This window comes from Athene noctua, chromosome 2 (assembly GCF_965140245.1).
Source record: "Athene noctua chromosome 2, bAthNoc1.hap1.1, whole genome shotgun sequence".
NCBI lineage: Eukaryota > Metazoa > Chordata > Aves > Strigiformes > Strigidae > Athene > Athene noctua.
In genome coordinates this window covers 51,804,786-51,823,873 of record NC_134038.1, presented here as the reverse complement: position 1 = coordinate 51,823,873, position 19,088 = coordinate 51,804,786, and the positions used below count along the sequence as shown (strand labels likewise).

The 19,088-nt window shown below is 40.1% G+C and overlaps 1 protein-coding gene across 1 annotated transcript in view; it reads right to left on the bottom strand.

Annotated features, from left to right (window-relative positions):
- The window catches only part of NPC1 (NPC intracellular cholesterol transporter 1), a 27,891-nt gene extending 8,803 nt beyond the window's left edge, over nt 1–19,088 (bottom strand). The window contains exons 1-13 of the mRNA XM_074899079.1: nt 18,916–19,088; nt 11,766–11,888; nt 10,406–10,512; nt 9,642–9,817; nt 8,548–8,715; nt 7,701–7,950; nt 5,725–5,801; nt 4,720–5,090; nt 4,146–4,372; nt 3,468–3,568; nt 2,405–2,507; nt 1,268–1,457; nt 674–856 (exon numbers count right to left, since the gene is read on the bottom strand). Of these exons, the coding sequence (XP_074755180.1) occupies nt 674–856; nt 1,268–1,457; nt 2,405–2,507; nt 3,468–3,568; nt 4,146–4,372; nt 4,720–5,090; nt 5,725–5,801; nt 7,701–7,950; nt 8,548–8,715; nt 9,642–9,817; nt 10,406–10,512; nt 11,766–11,888; nt 18,916–18,999 (2,160 nt within the window). The 5' untranslated portion in view covers nt 19,000–19,088. The remainder of the gene's footprint in view (nt 1–673; nt 857–1,267; nt 1,458–2,404; nt 2,508–3,467; nt 3,569–4,145; nt 4,373–4,719; nt 5,091–5,724; nt 5,802–7,700; nt 7,951–8,547; nt 8,716–9,641; nt 9,818–10,405; nt 10,513–11,765; nt 11,889–18,915) is intronic.

The following is a 19,088-nucleotide window of genomic DNA, read 5'->3' as shown; positions in this document are numbered from 1 at the left end:
AAGCAATTTCATATGGCTTAAAACCCCCCCTCAAACTTTCAAACATCCAAAACTATATCTTATTGTTTCCACTGCATTCACTAACATAAGTTAAATAAAAAAAGGCAGAGAATCTTAATACAAAAGCAGCATAAACATCCCCTCTGCCTTGCTTCCAACTTAAAATACAATACTAAGTTCAGAACTTCAGTCAAAACTACACACTTGCCAAAGGCAGTGCCAATTGCAGTGAGTTATTGAGCCTGTCAAATTAGAAAGCCGATTACCCACTAAGACTTAGTGTCAGAAGTCCCTGGTCTGAAGCATCTCTTTTAGTCCATGATTACTGCTCACAATATGCTAAAATTACAAGTGATCAAAAGTAGTCAAGTTCTACAACTACCAGAGAAGGATGTTAATAATATTATTCATTTGTATATCATTAGTATATGGACCAGAAACCATGTTAAATGTGCTTGATATCAACCAGCAGTAAGAAAAAGCAGAATTTTTTTTTTTGGTGGAGGTTGTACATACAATCTTGGCTCTCTTCAAAAACCACTAGATATGCTGTGAGAGTCCAGAGCTGCCCAGACTGGGCTGAATAATGGAATGCAGAAAACTTTTGTTCCAAGTTAACAGCCTTCAAATAAGACAGGCACATTTAGAAGAGTCTGTATGAAAGAATACATACCTGAAGCGTCTGAACTATAATGAAAATGTTGTCCACCCCAATAGCCAGCACCAAGAAGGGAATTACTTCTATCACAATCAGTGTCAGTGGGATTCCAAAGTAGCTGAAGATGCCTACAGAACAAGCCACTGAGCTCAGTACAATCAGGATGCCTGCAATGCCCAGGGAGATCTTTGAATCCACCTGAAAAAGTTGTAATGACTCTCAACCAAACCATCATCACCACACAGGACAGATAATAGCAAAGCTAAAAGCCATATTCTTACATTTAGTGTAGGTAGCAGAAAGTTTACTGTTCTGGTTCTTTTGAAGATCCAGATATTTAAAAAGAACCTTGAAGCTACGAGCCTTAAAGTTGAAGTTAACTGCACATCTAAAGTTAAAATACTTAGCTGAGGATATGAAGTACACATGACTTACCAAGTATGACAAGAAGGACAATGCTACCCCTAGGTTCTGCCCAAGGAGGACTCAATGCTTTAAGACAGGACTGAATACAAGCATTCTGCAAATATTTAAGTCACTTAAAGCTAAGAAAAATTAGTCAGCAAGCTGTAGCTTCAGCATTTATAGCAATGAGAACTATACACATACCAGCAGTCTTCTACAGCTCTGGATATGTCCCAAAGCTACAGAGATGTACACAAACATTACAATATAGCTTATCAACACAGTGCTAATATCGCTCTTGCTTTCGCGATTGATTTCATCTTCAATACTCCGTTCAGAAGAAAATGATATAGTTAAGTTGGGATTATTGTAGGTCTTCAAAAAGTTAATAAACCTGAAAAATAAAGTCCAATCAGTAACACTTTAAAAGATAAAACATCTTGTATTAGAAATACTTGGAAGTCAGTTGAAGGCAAATTTAAATCATCTATGTGGTACAGAGTACACTGTGGCCAGATAGTACTTTGACAGACCTTACTCATTCTTTTCGAGAGGCATGCTGGCTACACATCCCTAGAACTCTACTCCAAGCACTAGAAATACACTATGCTGAAATACTTTCCATGTTCTCTCCAGAGCTTGAGGACAACCAGATACGCTTTGAAATAGCTTACGCAAGGTAAGCACAATTTTCCTCAAAGCTAGACCTAGAAGTACACGCGTAAAATATGACCACAGCTTGCTTACAGTACCTGAACAACTTATTAGCCCTTATTTCAGTTCCCCTAACTGAAGGAAGGTGCTTGTGACATAGGTAGACACTAGTGGTACTTAGTCTGAGACTTTCTACTACAGTATTTTTTACCTGAACTGTTAGCCCGAGCAGTTGGCCTGTGTAAGCCAACATCAGCTCTTCAAGACAGTGGAAGGGATGGAAGCTTTAGATCCTCATCTGGAAGATGATTTTAAAAATTAAGTATTATAGGATAATGCTGGACTTTGATGATGATGATTAACAGTCCAGCAGATTGAAGAGTCTACTTGGGTAATTCTAGCCAAAGTAAAACATATCAAATCCTTTCTAAAGTTACTTATTAGCAAGTACTACTAGACTAGATGGTGACTAAGAAGACTAGAACCTATCTTTCCAAAGCAAATGAAGTACACCAGATATGAGGCTTATGACCAGTAGAGTCTGTCCTTCACCAGTTTTGCTGCCTCTCAAAACATCCCCATAGTTTACTGAGAAACTGTCAGTACAGTACTGGTGTTTTTCATGTATCTATATTTAAAGCTGCTCTAAGTAATGTATGCATTTCAGAATAGAGAAAGCCTACTTACTCTTTTTCCCATGCCAAGGCTTTCATTAGCTTTCTTGAGTCATTGTAGTAGTTGTTGACAGGAAAAGTAATAACAAGAGCTGTAGCATTACTATAGTTATCATCTATAAAGTAGAAAAAAGTTGTCAGACATGATGAAACGGAGCTTACATTTAAGCACAGGAAGGTACGATTAAGTTTAAAATGAGTGCGGTCCAAAACAATCCCATCCCTACAACCTCGTTAAATGCAATCTGTTTAACAACACTGAGTTCTCAAACACACTACTGAAATAAGAATAGAAACTGATAAGCACTCCAGATTGTATTCAAAAGTGATTATTCATTATTTACTATGTTCATGGCACTCCAACATTAAGCTATTACATGGTTAGACAAGGGGCTACTATAGAACCAGTGCTTACAGCTTTCCATCTAATGAGAAACAGGATGTGGTTTCCTAAATGCTGTGCGCCTCTTGCATACTTAAATTTTACTCAAAGCAAGTACAAAACCCCTACAGTTTGATCAAGAAGGGTTTGCCTTCAAAGGCTGTTTTGGTACATTTGTGTTTGATGTATCTATCAAGTTACGTTTAACTGGATAAACTGCTTGAACAAAATTCTGGTTTCAAAATAATTATGGAAAGATTTCCTTTGTGAACACCTTCGCCTACTCTTCACTGCTTTGTCAGAATAATTTTTTGTTGCTGATCTAAGTCAAAAGGAAAATACATGCACATCCCAGCATGTCAACTTGAGATACTTCATGTCTCCAGAAATTAGAGATCCTTTAGCAGGCCCAAAGTAGACTTGTCCATTTGCATACTTGACAAGTATGGACAAGTATGTTCCAGTAATAGGCTGCCTGTGTTTTGCACTTCCAGAGTAGTTTGCCTTCAATCTCAGCATGGGTGTACTGAAGAGTAATTTAAAATATCGTTACTTACTGAAAGTTTAACAAAACTCTAGTTTCTCTGGAGTACATTTAAACATCTGTGTTAAATGAGAATGCACCTTCAGAGCCAAAGACAGCACACAAATATGTATTCTCAAGACCTAAACTGCAATACGTTTTGACACCTACCATCGTATCCTCCCAACACCAGCCATGGAAATACAGGTCCACCAAATGTTCCTAAGCAGGGATCGTGAAGCAAGCTTGTGTCATTCAGTGATGCTGGAGCCCTAAAGAGATCATCAGCAATAATTGTTAGCTTCTGCTTGACACCTGAGGCACAGCACCACAGAACAAAAAAGTTAAAAGCGTTGAGACTGTCAAGAGAAATGAGGTAAGACTGCTAGTGATACATTGCCCTTGTGCTATGTTCACTTTGAAACTCAGTTTTAAAGGTATCTTCCTTACAGCTTCTAAGACAAGGCATAGCTTCTATCCAACTGAACTATAAACTGAAGTGAAAGCTTAGAAACTGTCTTCTGTTACAGAACTCTAGTTCTTAGAGTCTGGGACATGGTAATTTATTAAATTACCTTTATATTAAATATTAAGGTAATCCAGAGCCAGTGCCTGCACCAAGCCAAGCTTAACTGGAAACCCGATTAAAATGTAACTCCCACTGAAGTACTAAGACAAAGAAACACAAGCAACCTCTACTAATCTGCAAGTTCCACATAGTATTGTGAGTTTAGAAAGGGGTAAGAAAAGGTTTAAGTGGGGTAGTAAGAACTAGCTAGTTTTGTTTGCCAGAAAGACAAAGACCTAGTTGACCTACAGTTTGAAAAAACATGTAATTGTACTACTTACCGAACACAGTATAGGAAGTGAGTGTGGTAGTCAGCATAGACAAAGAACTCATCCCCAACAGTGTGATCTAGAACAGAGTGACTGTTCTGAAAGTAGTTGAGTACACTCAGTATAGTGCAGTTATTGTTGTAGGGAGCAAGAGGAGCCAGGCAAATGTCTTTCAGCGTTACAGTCTCATTGTCAAAAGAAGCAGTTATGTTGACAATAGCATCCTGCAAATCCAGTACCTTGAAAAAAGACAAACTAAACTGTAGTTTAAGAGCAGCACAAAAAAGCATTTTCCTTGCAAGACAGGACTTATGGCCATGCTATATTCCTGTGATTTTCCAGAGACTGTGACAACAGAAGCACATTACTAAACCTATTATTTCCACATTCACACTAAGAATGTTTACAGGGACTTAGCTTGCAAGTCTACCTCTAACAGAAAGGTTTTCAGCAAAAAGATTTTACAGTAAGACTAGAATTTTTAATATGAATATTTAGTGATTGTTTTTATGGACACATGGCCATCTCCGTAAAGTTATACTTGTTAGGTATGTTTCAGTCTTTGCTCTTGGAAAGTCCCAATTACCTGATGAAGAATTTCTTTGGTAAGTGGAGGCCCAAAAGGTACATCTGCTCCTGATGGGTAGGGCGAATAGGTGTCTGGATGGCTGTTTGGTGCTTGAATAATAAGTTGTTCAGTACGAAAGAAAGGCCCAAAGTGTGCATCAAAGTACTCCTTCTCCTTGCGAGCTTGGCTGCTTGGGGCTGACCAGAGATCTACAGGGTTTGTAGTTGCTTTAATATATACAAAGCCTGAGCAGCACATTGCTATGAAAACCACAGAGAAGAGAATAACAGGACGTGGATTTCTGACACAGAAAGCCCCCCATGATGTGAATGTCATCCTTAGGCCATTCTCAAATCTTTCACCAAGCCTTTCACCGCAGCTGATTTTCCCTGAAAGAGGAAGAAGTAAACATTCGAGAAGTCAGTTAAGCAGAATCTTCTTGAAATCCACTAGGAAAGATTAAATTCTATTCTAGCTCTGTTTGTACTAAGCACCAGAAGCTACATCTATGCTAATGTCAGACCCAGGGACCAATCCTTGACTGAGGTCAAGCTTGTGCCTAACACTGCCCCTTCTAATGCAAGATTGACAGCAGTAGTCACAGCAAATAAAGGCAGGAGACAGCTAAAAAGATACATAAGCATTAAAATGAGCTACCTCAGCTGCTACACAAATTAAACTACAGTTCTATCACATGGCATGCTTTGAATGGATACAGGGATGGGTCAGAACATGATCATATTGATTTTAGCATCATGTTGCCCCCTCTGCCCCAGCTACAAAGCACTCCAGAACTTCCTATTAGCACAGCTAGATCTATAAACCATGCAACCAGGGCTTTCAGCATTCAGTGAAACAGGGTTAAGTACTGCTCTAGAAGAGAGATACTGGCCAAAAGACTGAAATAAAGCCCTGTAAGAATGGATTATATGGCCTAACAAAGCTAAAATTCCAGAACCTATCCACAGGAAGGGAACACACACTGAGTTTTTAATAGATCTATTGTTCTTATCTAAGACATACCATTGTCACGATGGGAATTCACAGAAAAGGCTATATTGCTGTCAATTGGTGTGTACTCTGAGACAAAGTGCCGCCTCCTGCAAGACAAAAAGCTACGTTACCATGCTCCCCCAAAAAGGTATCTTTTGGGGTTTGGGCAGTAAGAATAGAGTCCAAGACTAGTAATAAATTTAGTATTTGACTCCTCTAGAATCTATAGGCACCATGTTCCCCCTACACTTATCCAACTCAATAACAGCCATCTCCAGCTGTCCTTTGGAACAACTTGCAGCCATATTGGCTGTCTTGATAAACTTCTCCGGTTTGGATCAAGCACATGTTCTTTATGCTTATTTAGAAGATCAGTAGCATTAATATCACAGAGAATCTCTTTAAATTGATTGGAGTGATAACATTTGCAAGAAATCATTACAAGTATTTCACTTTATTAGTCAAACCGCTTAAGTTTCACATTTCTTCAGGCTAAGTAGCTGTGTAAGTGAGGGAAAAAAATAAGGTACTGTCCTTCTTTCCTGAAGACAGGCAAGTTATAGCTTATAGAACACTTATAATAGATCCATATTGTTTATACTCATTCCTGATTACATCCTGCCCTGGGTAAGTTCAGTAACCTCCTCATGGTAATCTAATCAGTGCTTCAATTATGGCAGGAGGTTTCAGGCTACGAACCAGACATCTCACACCCTTACTATTTAATGTAGTTTACTATGCATGTTGCCCAGTAAGATAAGGCTGCTGAGCATGTCATAAATTTGTTGTGCCCACTATCCTTTTCCACACAGATTCAATTGTTATACAGCAATTTCAGATTCTTAGTCATACTTGAACAATATTAAATTGCACTGAAAATTACCACATATTTAAGGACATTAGAAGTCTCAAGAAAATGCTATTGATATTAATAGGTTTCCAATGCTCTGGATCACTAGCACATCCACATCAAAGCATTTATAGCTACAGCTACTCGTGACTTTACTAGCGAATATCACATACCACAAAGAAGCTGGATTGCTGCCCCTTACTTTACAAAATGCTATAGTTACTGCAAGCTCAGATTTAGTTTAGTTTTTTTCAGAATAGGAGAGTAAGGAAAAGTATTCATGACTTAATTTGTAACATAGCAATGATTGTTTCAAAGTATTAGTCTGCAGGAAAACAATGTTATGATCATATGTGGCTGCCAACACTAGATCTTGCTCTCCCTCAACCATCCTGAATGGAGTTCCCACAGTTCCATCAAGTCAAACTTTCAGTAATTCTTTCCCCCTCAGCCACATCTCCTCAAAAAATATGGCGTGTTAAACTCTTTGTTGCACATGTAACAACAGCCAGAAGTAATGGAAGTTTTAATGAAACATTGCACGTGGCAAACAGGCCTCTCCATCACTGATATTTTCCAGCTCATTCCAATTACAACTTAAGGAACAAGTGATTTGAGGAAAAGAACAGGATTGTGGTTTTAGTCATATGGATTCTTCAGGTTATTAGTTCATTAGCGTACGGACTCACTCTTAAGCATTATAAAACCCCAGCTTCCAGAGGAGTTTAACACTGAAGCATGAAGGCAGTTTTCTGCTCCTGGCAGGCAGTGCTCTGGTCTCTTAATGCATACCATCCAAGAACAGACAGTTCTGAGACTTTATTCCTTACCACAAAGGCTTAAAATCAATCAGATGAAGCAGACATATGCATTTCCCCAGACTTTTGCATACTTTGCTTGTGAAAACTGGAGGTTTGTGTATTTGATCCTGTAGCTAAGGATATTGAGAGACGTGCAGCAACCAAACTGACTTCTGCGCTCACATTCTGCTACACAGTTTTAGATGTTAGAATACTCTCTGTCTGTGGCACCTGCTACAGAATATGACTTTTGGCTGGGTGAAGAAGTAGAGACATTAAGTATTGTGTTCTGGGTAAAGGAAGTTTTCAGGAAGAAGGCAAGTGACCTTCAGAGCTGGGCATTTTGAATGCTTTACCTGTAACACCAGACTCCAAAAACGAGTACAAAAAATATAAGTAGAAATCCCATGTAGGAGATCCACATGATGACATACACAGCATCCAAACCAAACAAAAGCCAAGGAGCAGGCAATGGAGGGGGTTGAGGTTTTGGACCACAGACAATTGAACAGTCCTGACAACTGCATGGTCCTGTCGAATCATCCACAGACTCATTACAGCCTTTGGTAGCATTGTTCATAGGATTCATTCCATGGACAGGAACATCTGTGACAGATCACAAGTAGCAGAGCCAGTTTATTACCAAGCAGAAATTCAGATCTTCACAACACAAGCTTCCCAGTTAAATGAGTTAGCCCTTTATATGAAAGTCTTACAGCTGAAGAAGCCACTGCCTCTTCCATAGCAGGTACCAACTATATTAATTAAATGACTGGTCATGTTCTAGAACACTTCAGTCTGTAAAACTAATAAGCACATACTTCTGTCATCTCAGCAACGATCTGTCATCCTCCTCATCTGTTCAGATTGTGAAATGTGTAACAATTTCCTTACAAAGAAATCCTGAAGGATTAGGGTTCTGCCCTAGTTTCCCAAGGAATACAAGCTATTCAGTTGCCTAAGCTCAGTCCATCCCTTAATGAGTTTGAGAGATCCATACAGCAAGAAGCTGCATACAAAGCAAGCACAAAGTATGACTTCCAAGCAGAAATCAAAAAGATAATCAGTTTATCTTACATTGCTTTGAAAGCCTCTGACTGAAGACATTCGTTGCTGGGCAGCTGTTTTAACAAATCAGTATATTAGCTATAGCACATAGGCTCTGACAGAAGCGTCAAAGGCAAGGACTATCCAGTTTCTTACCTGAGAAGATAGGAGTAATGCTGAAAGGAGTTTGTCCATTGTCTTTACTAAACATGTACTCAATCCAGTTGGTTGCGTTGCAGTCCTTGACATCTTTCCCACACAGCAGCCCCAGGGCTTTAACATTACTTGATGGAGCCTCCACATCTTTGCAGGCATTGTACATTGCTACAAAAAGTGCATGAAGACAAAAGAATCATTAAATCCATGTTATTAAGTGAGAATTCCAAGTATTTCCAATAATTACAGACTCACAAGTTCAAAGAAGATGCTTATAGCTTTCAAGAGACAACATATTAAGATACTGAGATAATGCTTCCAATTGTACTTACAGTATTTAAGGTTGCAATGCTTTGTTACAGCTATGTTACTACTCTGAGTAGGCCACCTGAATCTGCATTACACTACAACTATTTCACTGTTTGAGAGGGAACAGTACTTTATAAAGTTCATTTCAGGGAAAGTCATGACAAATATTTAAGGTACTTTTGACTATAGGCCATATATGACTTTCAAGTGTCTCAACTTGACTAAAGGTTACTGCAACGTGTACAGAGACTGAATTCATGCTTCAAGCTTTAACCTAAACTCATTTGTTCTTAGGAAAAAAAAAATCTTTGGATTTGACAAAGGACTAGAACAGTCAATTACAAAAGGAGTAAGTGCCACTTACAGAACCACTGTAGTGCATTCTGTACAAACTTTGTCATACTTGCCAAACTCAGTATCAGGTAGGCTTTGGACATTCAGTACTTGGCAACAACTTTGTATTTCTGAAGTTAGAGTAATCAGGGTTATCAGTTATTAACCATTTGTACAGATGTCCAGTCTTGTCTGAGTCTTCAAAAACACTGTTATTAACATAATAATGTTAATATTGTTAACATATGTTAATATAATGTCAGCATAATGCATCCCACACAGGTAGGAGTTAGTGTTCCAGCAGTTTTAAGGGGGACCTACTGGTCCTACTGGATGCCTTAAACTTTATAAGACAGTCAAAGACATGTTTCCTCCTCCCAGTTCTTCCTGAGAAAGTATTGGTCTTGTTACCTTGACAAGAGCCTAGGCAAATTAACACACTGTTTACTCACCATTTGCAAAGCGTTCTCCAATAAAGTACTGCAGCTCTGTGATGCTACTTTTGTTCTCTTTCAAAACTGGATCATAATAAGGTATGGTGCTTGTAACGTTCAAAAAGTCAGACTGATTTGGACTGCAAGTCAGTTCACAGAAGAGGTTTATCAAGTTGTAAAAACACGATGGACACCTGCGTAGGAAAGTCAATGAACAGCAATCAGATTAAGAGGTAAAGATGCAAGGCGTATCTGATTTGACCTACACACCAAATGTAAACATTCCACTCAGCGACAGAACAAAAATATTTAAATTCTGCAAGTTTTTAGTCAGCAATGCAACATTAGTTGGTGCTTAAAAATCACCTAATACTCCTAAGTAGCATCAACATCATTCACTAGCAAAATTGCCTACCCCAAATAGATACAAGCAGAATTTGACAGAAAATTTAACTGCTGCTAGAAGGAAGGCTTCTGTTAGAACAAGAAAACCAAACAGTATTTTATGTCACTCTCTTCTGAAGGCTTCATTACAAATACAGTAGCTTCAGAAAAACCAAGGTAATATTTATTCTACTAACTCACTCAATCTAGACTGAAAGCAGTTGTTTCATGAAATGAAAGCCTCCTGATATGGATGAGGAAGTCTCTCCAAGAGCTTGCTCCAATAGGCCTTTAAATGAAATTACCACCTTTTCTACAGCGTACTCAAACAGAAGAGTCTTAATGTACTACTTTATTATGTTATAAAGCTCTAGTTGCTTTGCCATTCATTAGCATACCTGGATAGAAACTGCAGAGGCAGCTGCAAGTTGTTTTTCAACGTCTCAAGCTGATGAACATCACAGCAAGTGCTAACATTGCCAAAGAATAAACCTGGACAGAGTTCCTTAAATAAAAACAGTATTGAGATCAGGAGGGACGGAAGGAAAAGCATGTTTAAGACTTCAGAACTCACTATAGTTATGGGTTCTGCTTCAACATATTTCAGAAGACAGTAACTGTTGCTGCGGGAGAAATAAGCAGTCTAACCAACAAGATTATTTAGAGAATAGGGAGAAGAATAATTTATTTTATTCAAGGCATCACTTCCTTTTAAAAAGCTCCTTCATGTGATCTTTAGTCACCAGGGTCCATATATAGAATGATAATGGCATTTGAGAATTTATTATTAAGAGGACAACACATGTTTATCCAAGTTGAAAGTATTCCTGCAGCTTGTCCTCTAGTACACCTCCTGGAGAGAATCAGATACCGAAATCTCAGAAGGCAAGCCACTAACCATAAAATCATTGATTACCTAGAACTATTTCATGTCAGTTTTTAGAAGAGACAAATGCATTTAATACAGGTATAACTGATAGTAACACTCAAGAACTGTACATCAAGTCTTCAGAAACAGTAGAAAAGAGTAGTTAGCTCATCTACATGTTTCAGTCACTCTTGTACCAGTCAAACCATTGTTTAACTCTATAGCTATTTCACAATTTAAAGTTTTGAACTATCATCTGCCAGAAGGCAAGTCTGGCAACATCATCCTATATTGTGCATCAAACACACAAACTCTATTTTGACAGTGGTTTTGTTCATTTTGACAGCTAAAGCCCAGATAAGGAAGCAATGGTCTCACACTAGGCATAGCTAAGGAGACTGAACTTTGTCCAGGTTTGCTCCATTTGAGTAAGTGCCAGTTGCTGCCCTCCTATTTAAGGAACAGATCAGGAATCATCATCTGATGGAAAACAGTTTAGTCTTGTCCTTTAGAGATCAGAAGGGCATAACTGCGGAATGTATCATACTTTGGAAGAGTCCTACAATAAACAGTCTGACTAAACAGTGATCAAACCAGTGAGGAGAACATTCAGGAAAGTGAAACAATCCCATACTTAAGGTTATGTCTGTGAAAGCCTGTAATCACATGTTTTGGAGACTTCTCGTATCTCTGAACAGAAACCAAGGTGTATTACTTTCACACTGTTGAGGCTACAAGCTACCCCTGAGAAATCAGATAATCTGCTCACTTTCTCATCAAGTTAGGATGAGAAAGCTAAAGGTCATAGTACAGGTACTACAGAACCCAATATAGAACTCTGAAGTGCAGGAGAAATATTTTTTAGCTGCAGACCTCCAAAAGAAGCTCACCTGCATTAAGTCATAGCCATCCTCTGGTAGTGCTCTTGGTGGTCCATCATAAGCACAGTTGTATCTCTTGTCTCCAGAAGCAACTCCACATTCACCATACCAGACACAGGATTGTGGAAGTACCTAATCAACACGAGGTAATTGATTAACTGCAAGGAATAGTTGCCAAATTCCTCACCTATTGTAGAGTTTATGTGCTACCTTTCCAAAAGTCATTTACAATCCAGATTAACTAACTTCCTACTAAATTAAACATCAGCATGTACTACAAAACACCCATTAACAGAAACCCGTTTTTGACAGGGTGCACATCACCACTGATCTCCAGCTCAGCTCCCCACCCTTCCTTGCCCAGCCTAGAAGCAGGAAGCGCACTGTCTGTAGTTAACACCAAGTATAAGAATTGCTCGAGAAAAACCTAATACTTGAAAAGCATCTCCAAATAAGGTGATATAGAAAATAACTCATTCATACAAGACAATGCGTATGATTAGTAGGTTAACCTTTCACTTTAGAGCATGAGTCAGTGTACGTGGAGAGAAGTGTATTGCTTATATGCAATATTTCAGTTCCTCCTGTCACCTTTTACTCCTTGCAAATTCAGTCAGTTACAGGAAGTAGCAGCATAAAGAGGATTCTTAAGCAGACTTTCATAGCTCTACACTCACCATAGAATGCCTTGTATCATCACAATCTCAAAGGACACTCTCCATCACCACTTTCAAGCCTAAGCATGCAATGCTTAAATGGGCTTACAGTGATAAGTAAAAAGCTTCACATCTTTAAGATGTTTTGATTTAAGGGACTATTGAAAAATTCAAAAATCAGTTCTTTATTATATACATAACAAATCAAAAAAGGACAATGGGAACTTGCAAGCCTTGTATTTTTGTTTAGTGGTACTGACACCAACACACATGAAATACTAAACCAAAATATTTATTCTGAAAATTAAAACATTTAATGCAATAACAAGTTATTTACAGCAAAAGCTTTAAAACAGCTCCAAGGTCTTCCTATGCACCTGGGCTGCAAACAGAAAGCAGACTGCACAAACATTTGCTACATTTCTGCCAGCTCTGATCAGAAGTTTGTATGGTACAGTTTAAGAGATAACTGACATTTTTATCTCCTGAACAACCTTGACCTAGCATTTGTAGAAACACCATATGCTTGCGCTGCAAGGACAGACTGCTGTGCTTTTGTGCTTGACCGTGAATAATATTGTTTACTGACCAGAGAGGCCCCTGAAAGGCTGTATTCATATCATGCAACAGCTACCCTGAATTACAATGCCTCCACAACATCCATTTTTGTGCTTGAACAACACTGACAGTTCTGCAAAAAGTACATCAGTAATTGTTGTGTGGGTTTTTTTTTTTTTTGTCAGGGACAGTAACCATCACCAGTTACCTGGCCCTGCTAGAACTGTCTTCCCTTTAACTTAACCTAGGCAACATGGCCCAATCCAAAATTACTTATAGTGAAGCCAGGTCCAAAAGTTAGTTTAAGTATCACTCATCCAGATCACTATTTCATACAGCTACTCTAGCATTTCTTCTAGCTAAACCCTGTAACCAGCTGCTCAGCATCACCGTATTCTTACATATGAGTTGGAAAGCACCCCTTAAGATTGCACTTGTACACGCTGAATGTTTAACATCAGCATAAGGCAAAGAGCTAAATTCCCATAACTTGGAGACTATTTACAGAAATTACATTGTAAATTTGTTCATGCATCAAATTAAGATGTCAACACTACTTTGACACAAATTTAGAAGTCACTACCTTCACCTCCACTTCTTCACACCTGTATACCCCAGTTGTAATAGCAAACAATCTACTAGTGGCGAAAGAAGCTGATTTAGTGTTTGTATGTACCAGTGTTAGAAATGAATTAATTATCTCTTCAAGAAGCAGATTCACTGCTATTCTTGCAAAAGGGCAAAGAATTTTGAGCTGCTTGCTACTGGCCATGAGAACAGAATTAGGTATTTTTTCAATATCAGGCTGGCTTCCATGTCTAGAATGCTTTGTAATCATACTTTCTAGAAAACATTTTCTATGCTTCATTAAGTCTGTTATCTAACACTTCTTAATTTTTAAACCCCACAAAATTATCAACCTACTATTCTCAGAAAGGCTTAGCTTCTTCCAGAGTGAAAAGTGTGGGAAAACCAGTAATGCAGTTACCAGGTACAAAAAAGCACTTCTTACATAGAAAACAAAGTAAATCTCAACTACCACATCAGGCTAACTGATAGTTCTATTGTTTTAAAAACATTATCTGTATTTCAAGGTAACACTTACTTGGTTATAACCACACAAGCACAAAATAATATACAAGCTGTATTATGTCTACAGATTTACCTAAAGGGCTTTTTGCCATCATTTTCAAGACAGAACATAAAGCCACTTACTTGCACATGACACTTAGCAGCATTCAGCTAAACACACAAGAAAACAAAGCAAGATGAGGTGTTTCAGCCCAGTGTTAGTTTACACTTGTAATATGAATAACGATTTTTGAATCATATTACTGAAGTTCCACATCAATAAAACCTACAATGGAAAACCCAACATGTCTATCACTCAAACTTTCAGCCTGTTCAGAAAAGCTCAACAGATCAGTTACTTTTAACTGCTAGAAGAACACTTAGAGTATTCAAACTTGCAGTTCTAGGTCTATTTCAGCATTAACACTAAGAATGCTATTTCAGAGAATCTAAAATTAGATATTCGTGCCATGACCTAGCAAGATCTCACTAATAGAAGTCTGAATTTATTCCTCAAACCACTAAGCTTTGGTGATCCTTGATTTACAGTAGTTGAACCAAGTCAGTAAGCCTAAAAAACACCAGATCATTTGAAGTCAGCAGCCTAAAATCACCAACATAGCTCTCAGACATCAACAAGTTAATAGCATACTCATCACTTGAGTCAGACACCAATTATGGGAGAGGGCTGGTCTCCATGGGTTCAGACACTATTCAGGGATACCACAAGTAACTAAGTAACTACTCCAGTACCAATGATAAGAGATAGCTGGAGGTTCTTCGCCCAAAAACCCTCTAGTAAAAGCTCGATTCAGATACAGAATAAAAAGAAGTACTTTGCTCTTTCTATTCTTTCTGAAAAACATTCCTGCGCTGGTAGGAAGAGATAGGGATGAGTAAGTGTGGCTGTAAATAACAAAGCCACTGCTTGCAGAGTCAGGCTTTCAACTCACTTAAGTTTTGGATGAACAATCATCTTTCTTGAATGAATGAAAGCCCTCCTAGCCTCAAAATTAACAGAGAAATGCTGTGTTGAACCCAACTGCCTTCTAAACAAGGCAAAATACTCCACAAGACTAACATAGGGTTGGGTTTTGGTTCTTTTGTTGTTTGGGATTTTTTTTTTTTAATAAAAACACATCACATTATTAACTGCTTCATATTTTAAAATGGCACTTTCCCAAGTACTTCACAAAGCAACAGCAACATAACCTTAGATTAAGGCTGTTCACTCCTGCCCCCAGCACAGATTAGAAATCATCTGGCAGCACACTAACAGCAGTATATAGCCAGAGTTCAGAAAAGTGTATTCCTACTTCTGGTAGACTTACTCTGTTTGAAGAGGAATTTCACCTCAGGTCAGAGCTCCAGGAGCCCTAATAAAGAACTCACACATGAGCAAGTATGGGCATTTAACAAGTAATAACATTCTACAAAGCTTCTGTTACAGCTTTCTGGTTCCCAGGCATTATAATTTTCTGTAATAAAACTAGTGTTCCAACAGATCATAAACACATTTACTTCAGTCCAAGATTCTTCAACTGCATGTTGAAACAAATCAATAATCTTCAATGCTTCCAGCAACATTAGCCACCACCAACAATGAATACGTAGCTGTTAAGCAGACAAAGAACAATGATGATGATGTATATGGAAACAGCAGCTATTTGTAGTCTTGAAAATGCCAGATGACAAGTAAACATTGTTTGTCTCTCCAAATTAAGATTACTAATGTATGGAAAAGGCAACAGCATCAGACATAGCTGTTTCCCCTTCCTTCATCTAGGAAGGGATCCTGCAGGGCAAGAAGAAAGATTCCAAGAAACAGCATACTCTTCCCCCCTTCCCTTAATATCTAGTCCACATCACACTTAATAGCTGATACTGTCCACTATGTTAAGAAACCAAGTTCTACGGAAACACAATACTACATTATCCTTAATATGCAGCAAGACTGGTTTATGGAAACAGGTGACCAAGTCAAGTTTGCAAATCTGCCCCAAAAGCTGCATATTACCATGCAGCCCTCTCTAAGAGAGGAAGTGGTCCATGGACTAAATGAAACTTCATAGGTTTAATTCTCACTTTGTCTCCCTCTGTAACTTGTTCAGAAACAAGCTTTGTCTGCCAAGCTCCTCTTGTTCCTTTGCTCATTTTTAAGGGACTGTTCCCTTTCAGACAGAAAAATCATTAGCTACTCCCAGTCAGGCAAAGCAAGCCCCAGCTCTGAAGTTATCCAAGCACACTTCACATGTCACAGGAAAGTCAAGGTCAAGCAGGAAGAGAAAGTTGCAATAATGGTAACAGTTCAGTATCTGTGGGAGCAAGCTGGTGTTAGATGACATGATTTCTTGGGAAAATACACAGTTACTGCATGCATGACCAGAAAGCACAAGGCCCCTAACCAGCAGCTATCTGCAACTAAGGCCACCTGTACCAAAATACCTCTCATGCCCTGCAGGGGAACAGTAATAATACCACATAACACTTAGATTGTTTTGTCTACTGCCCAGCAAAGTACTAGACTGTTCTGCCAGTCACTCCTTACAGTCATCTCTCCCTTTCTAAGAAGGCTTCCTCACTTTCCATCCAGAAGACTATGAACAAGTCACTCCTGATTTTCCAGGAAGTAACTTAAAGTGGTTACTGTCCTGCTCTGAAGCTACACTGCCATCCCTGCCAAGCAAGCTGCTCCACACCAGCATTTCAGAACTTCATGCGCAAGGTCAGGTAACACAGCACTGCAGGCCACCTGACAAGTCTGAGACAGAGCAGCACCTGTCATTAACATCTTCCCATAGGATTTCAGAAATTCAAATATATTCTACAGCTTGAGATCCCAGCTGCTGATAGGAAACCTGCGTCCAACCTTACTTAGCCACTAATTTGACGACTTGTGTTTTAGTATAGTTATACAAGGATCAACCAGAACAGCTGCCACTAAGTACACAAGATGCCATCCAGTACATTAGGATGTTCATAAGAGAACAAGAACAGTTTCAAGACTTCATCTTCCTGTAAGTCCACATTCAGAAACAGGACTAAAGGTGAGCCAAGATTTTTAATGTAGTTCTTAAGTGGTATTAATGGGCAGTTAACTATCAACTAGTAACAGGTTAGCTGGCACAAGTCTCATACCATGCACTGTTCAAAGTGAAAAATACATCATATAGAGGCTGAACACTTTCAGTTCACTGTGAAAGTGTATATAACGGAAGGATTGCAAACTGAAATGCCACTCTAGTCCACTGACTTCTTTAAAAAGAAGAAACATGAATTGTGGCACTCTGATTTATACACACCACAACCGAAAACACACTACCAGTATACACGGGGGAGAGAACAGGTTCACTTTCACAATGCTTCTCTTCTGCAAGCACCTAACACTATACAGGCTCAGTCTAACTGAAGGACTAGCTTCAATTTGAAAGGTATCAAGGTCCACTTTGTGGAGTGTTAGGCTGTAAATAAGAGTTAATGGCAAAAATAATCAAAATTTTGCCTTCTTACGTTACAAACCAGAAACTTGCATGGCTCAAGTAATTTTGCAGTGTGTACTGCTTATGGACCACAAAAGCCACATCCTCTACAAAGATCCCCTAAATCTTAGGGGAACTTGTTTCAAGCTCTTCTAGCTCAGTATCCTTCTGTCACCTAAAGGAGAACATGTGATTTCCTTACCAGCCTAGGACACACCTCACTGCTATAAGATGCTATCTCCCTCCAAAAGCATTACATAAAGGAGTGCTCACCTACCCACCTGAAGATCATGAGTCACTACTAAACAATCAGCTTCTCCAGTGCTAACAGAAGAACAAATTAGCACAGTTTTCTGTTCAAGCTCTTTAAACGTTGTTTGAAGAGGATATGAGAATGGCAGAGCCTCAGCACAGACACCAGATGACAAGCTTGTGAGTTTAAAAAGGGTTAAGCATAAAACCTGACCTAGAAAGTATGTTTCCAAGTTGGTTAGAGAGGAAAAAACCCAGCACTAAGGTTTACAAGGCACTCCTTGTTTCTCCATAGGAATGTGAACTATCTCACTCGTATCTTGGAGTACAGCATAAACAAAATATGACTGAGTGAAGGTTTTACAGTATTTTTTCCTAAAGTATCAAGAAGTCCAACTTATTCCAGTTCTTAATTTTAGGGAAGAAAGTAGCCTTCCTACTGGCACATCAGTAAACAGCAGATCTTACTACACACAGACTACTACCCCCGGGGAGCTGTCGCCTAGCATAAGAAGTGCTCTAAGCAAAACGAACCAGACACTGAGGACACACGCAAGCCTCTGCACAAACATGTGACTGCATGGCTACTCACATGCACCGGGCATTGCATAACCAGGGCACACCGCAGGAACAGCTGCTGCTGGATGCAATAGCAGGCGACTAGGACTGGACAGCAGTCTGAAGTTTGCTAAGCCCGAACACGCCCGCTTTCGCGCCGCAGGTGCTCCCGGGCGGGCCTGCTGTATCACCGGGCTGTCCCGCACCCCTGCCTCACTCCGGCCCGCCCGGCACCGAGTCGAGGAGGAAGGGAGAAGGGAGGGAGAGCCCCACCGGGGACAAGGAGGGGACCCCCCGATACCACGCTTCGTCCTCGCACCGCTCCCCGCCCGGCGGCCTAGCCCACAGCTGGCGGCCGACGGGGCAGCCGCCTCCCCCGGACAGTTTTCCCGCCCGGGAGACCGCCGGCTTCAGGCAGCGCGGGGACCCACCGTGGCTCCCGCCGGACCCGAAGCAACGACCAGGAGGACCCCGCCCCCCCTCAGAGGGGACCCCGCTTCCTCTCCTCCCGACGGCGCCGGGAGGTCCGGTCACCCCCACTGCGGGCACGGCCGCCCCGCGGCGCCGACCCCGCCAGGGACTCACCTGCACGGGCGGCAGAAGCAGAAGGAGGAAGAGAAGGAGCAGGCCGAGGCCGCCCCGCCCGGGGCTGCGGTGCGGGCTCCCCATGGCGGCGCGGGCAGGGGCGCGGGGGGCCAGCAGGGCTCTCGGCCGCAGCACCGGTAGGCGGCGAAGGGAAGGCGGGACGAGGAGGAGAA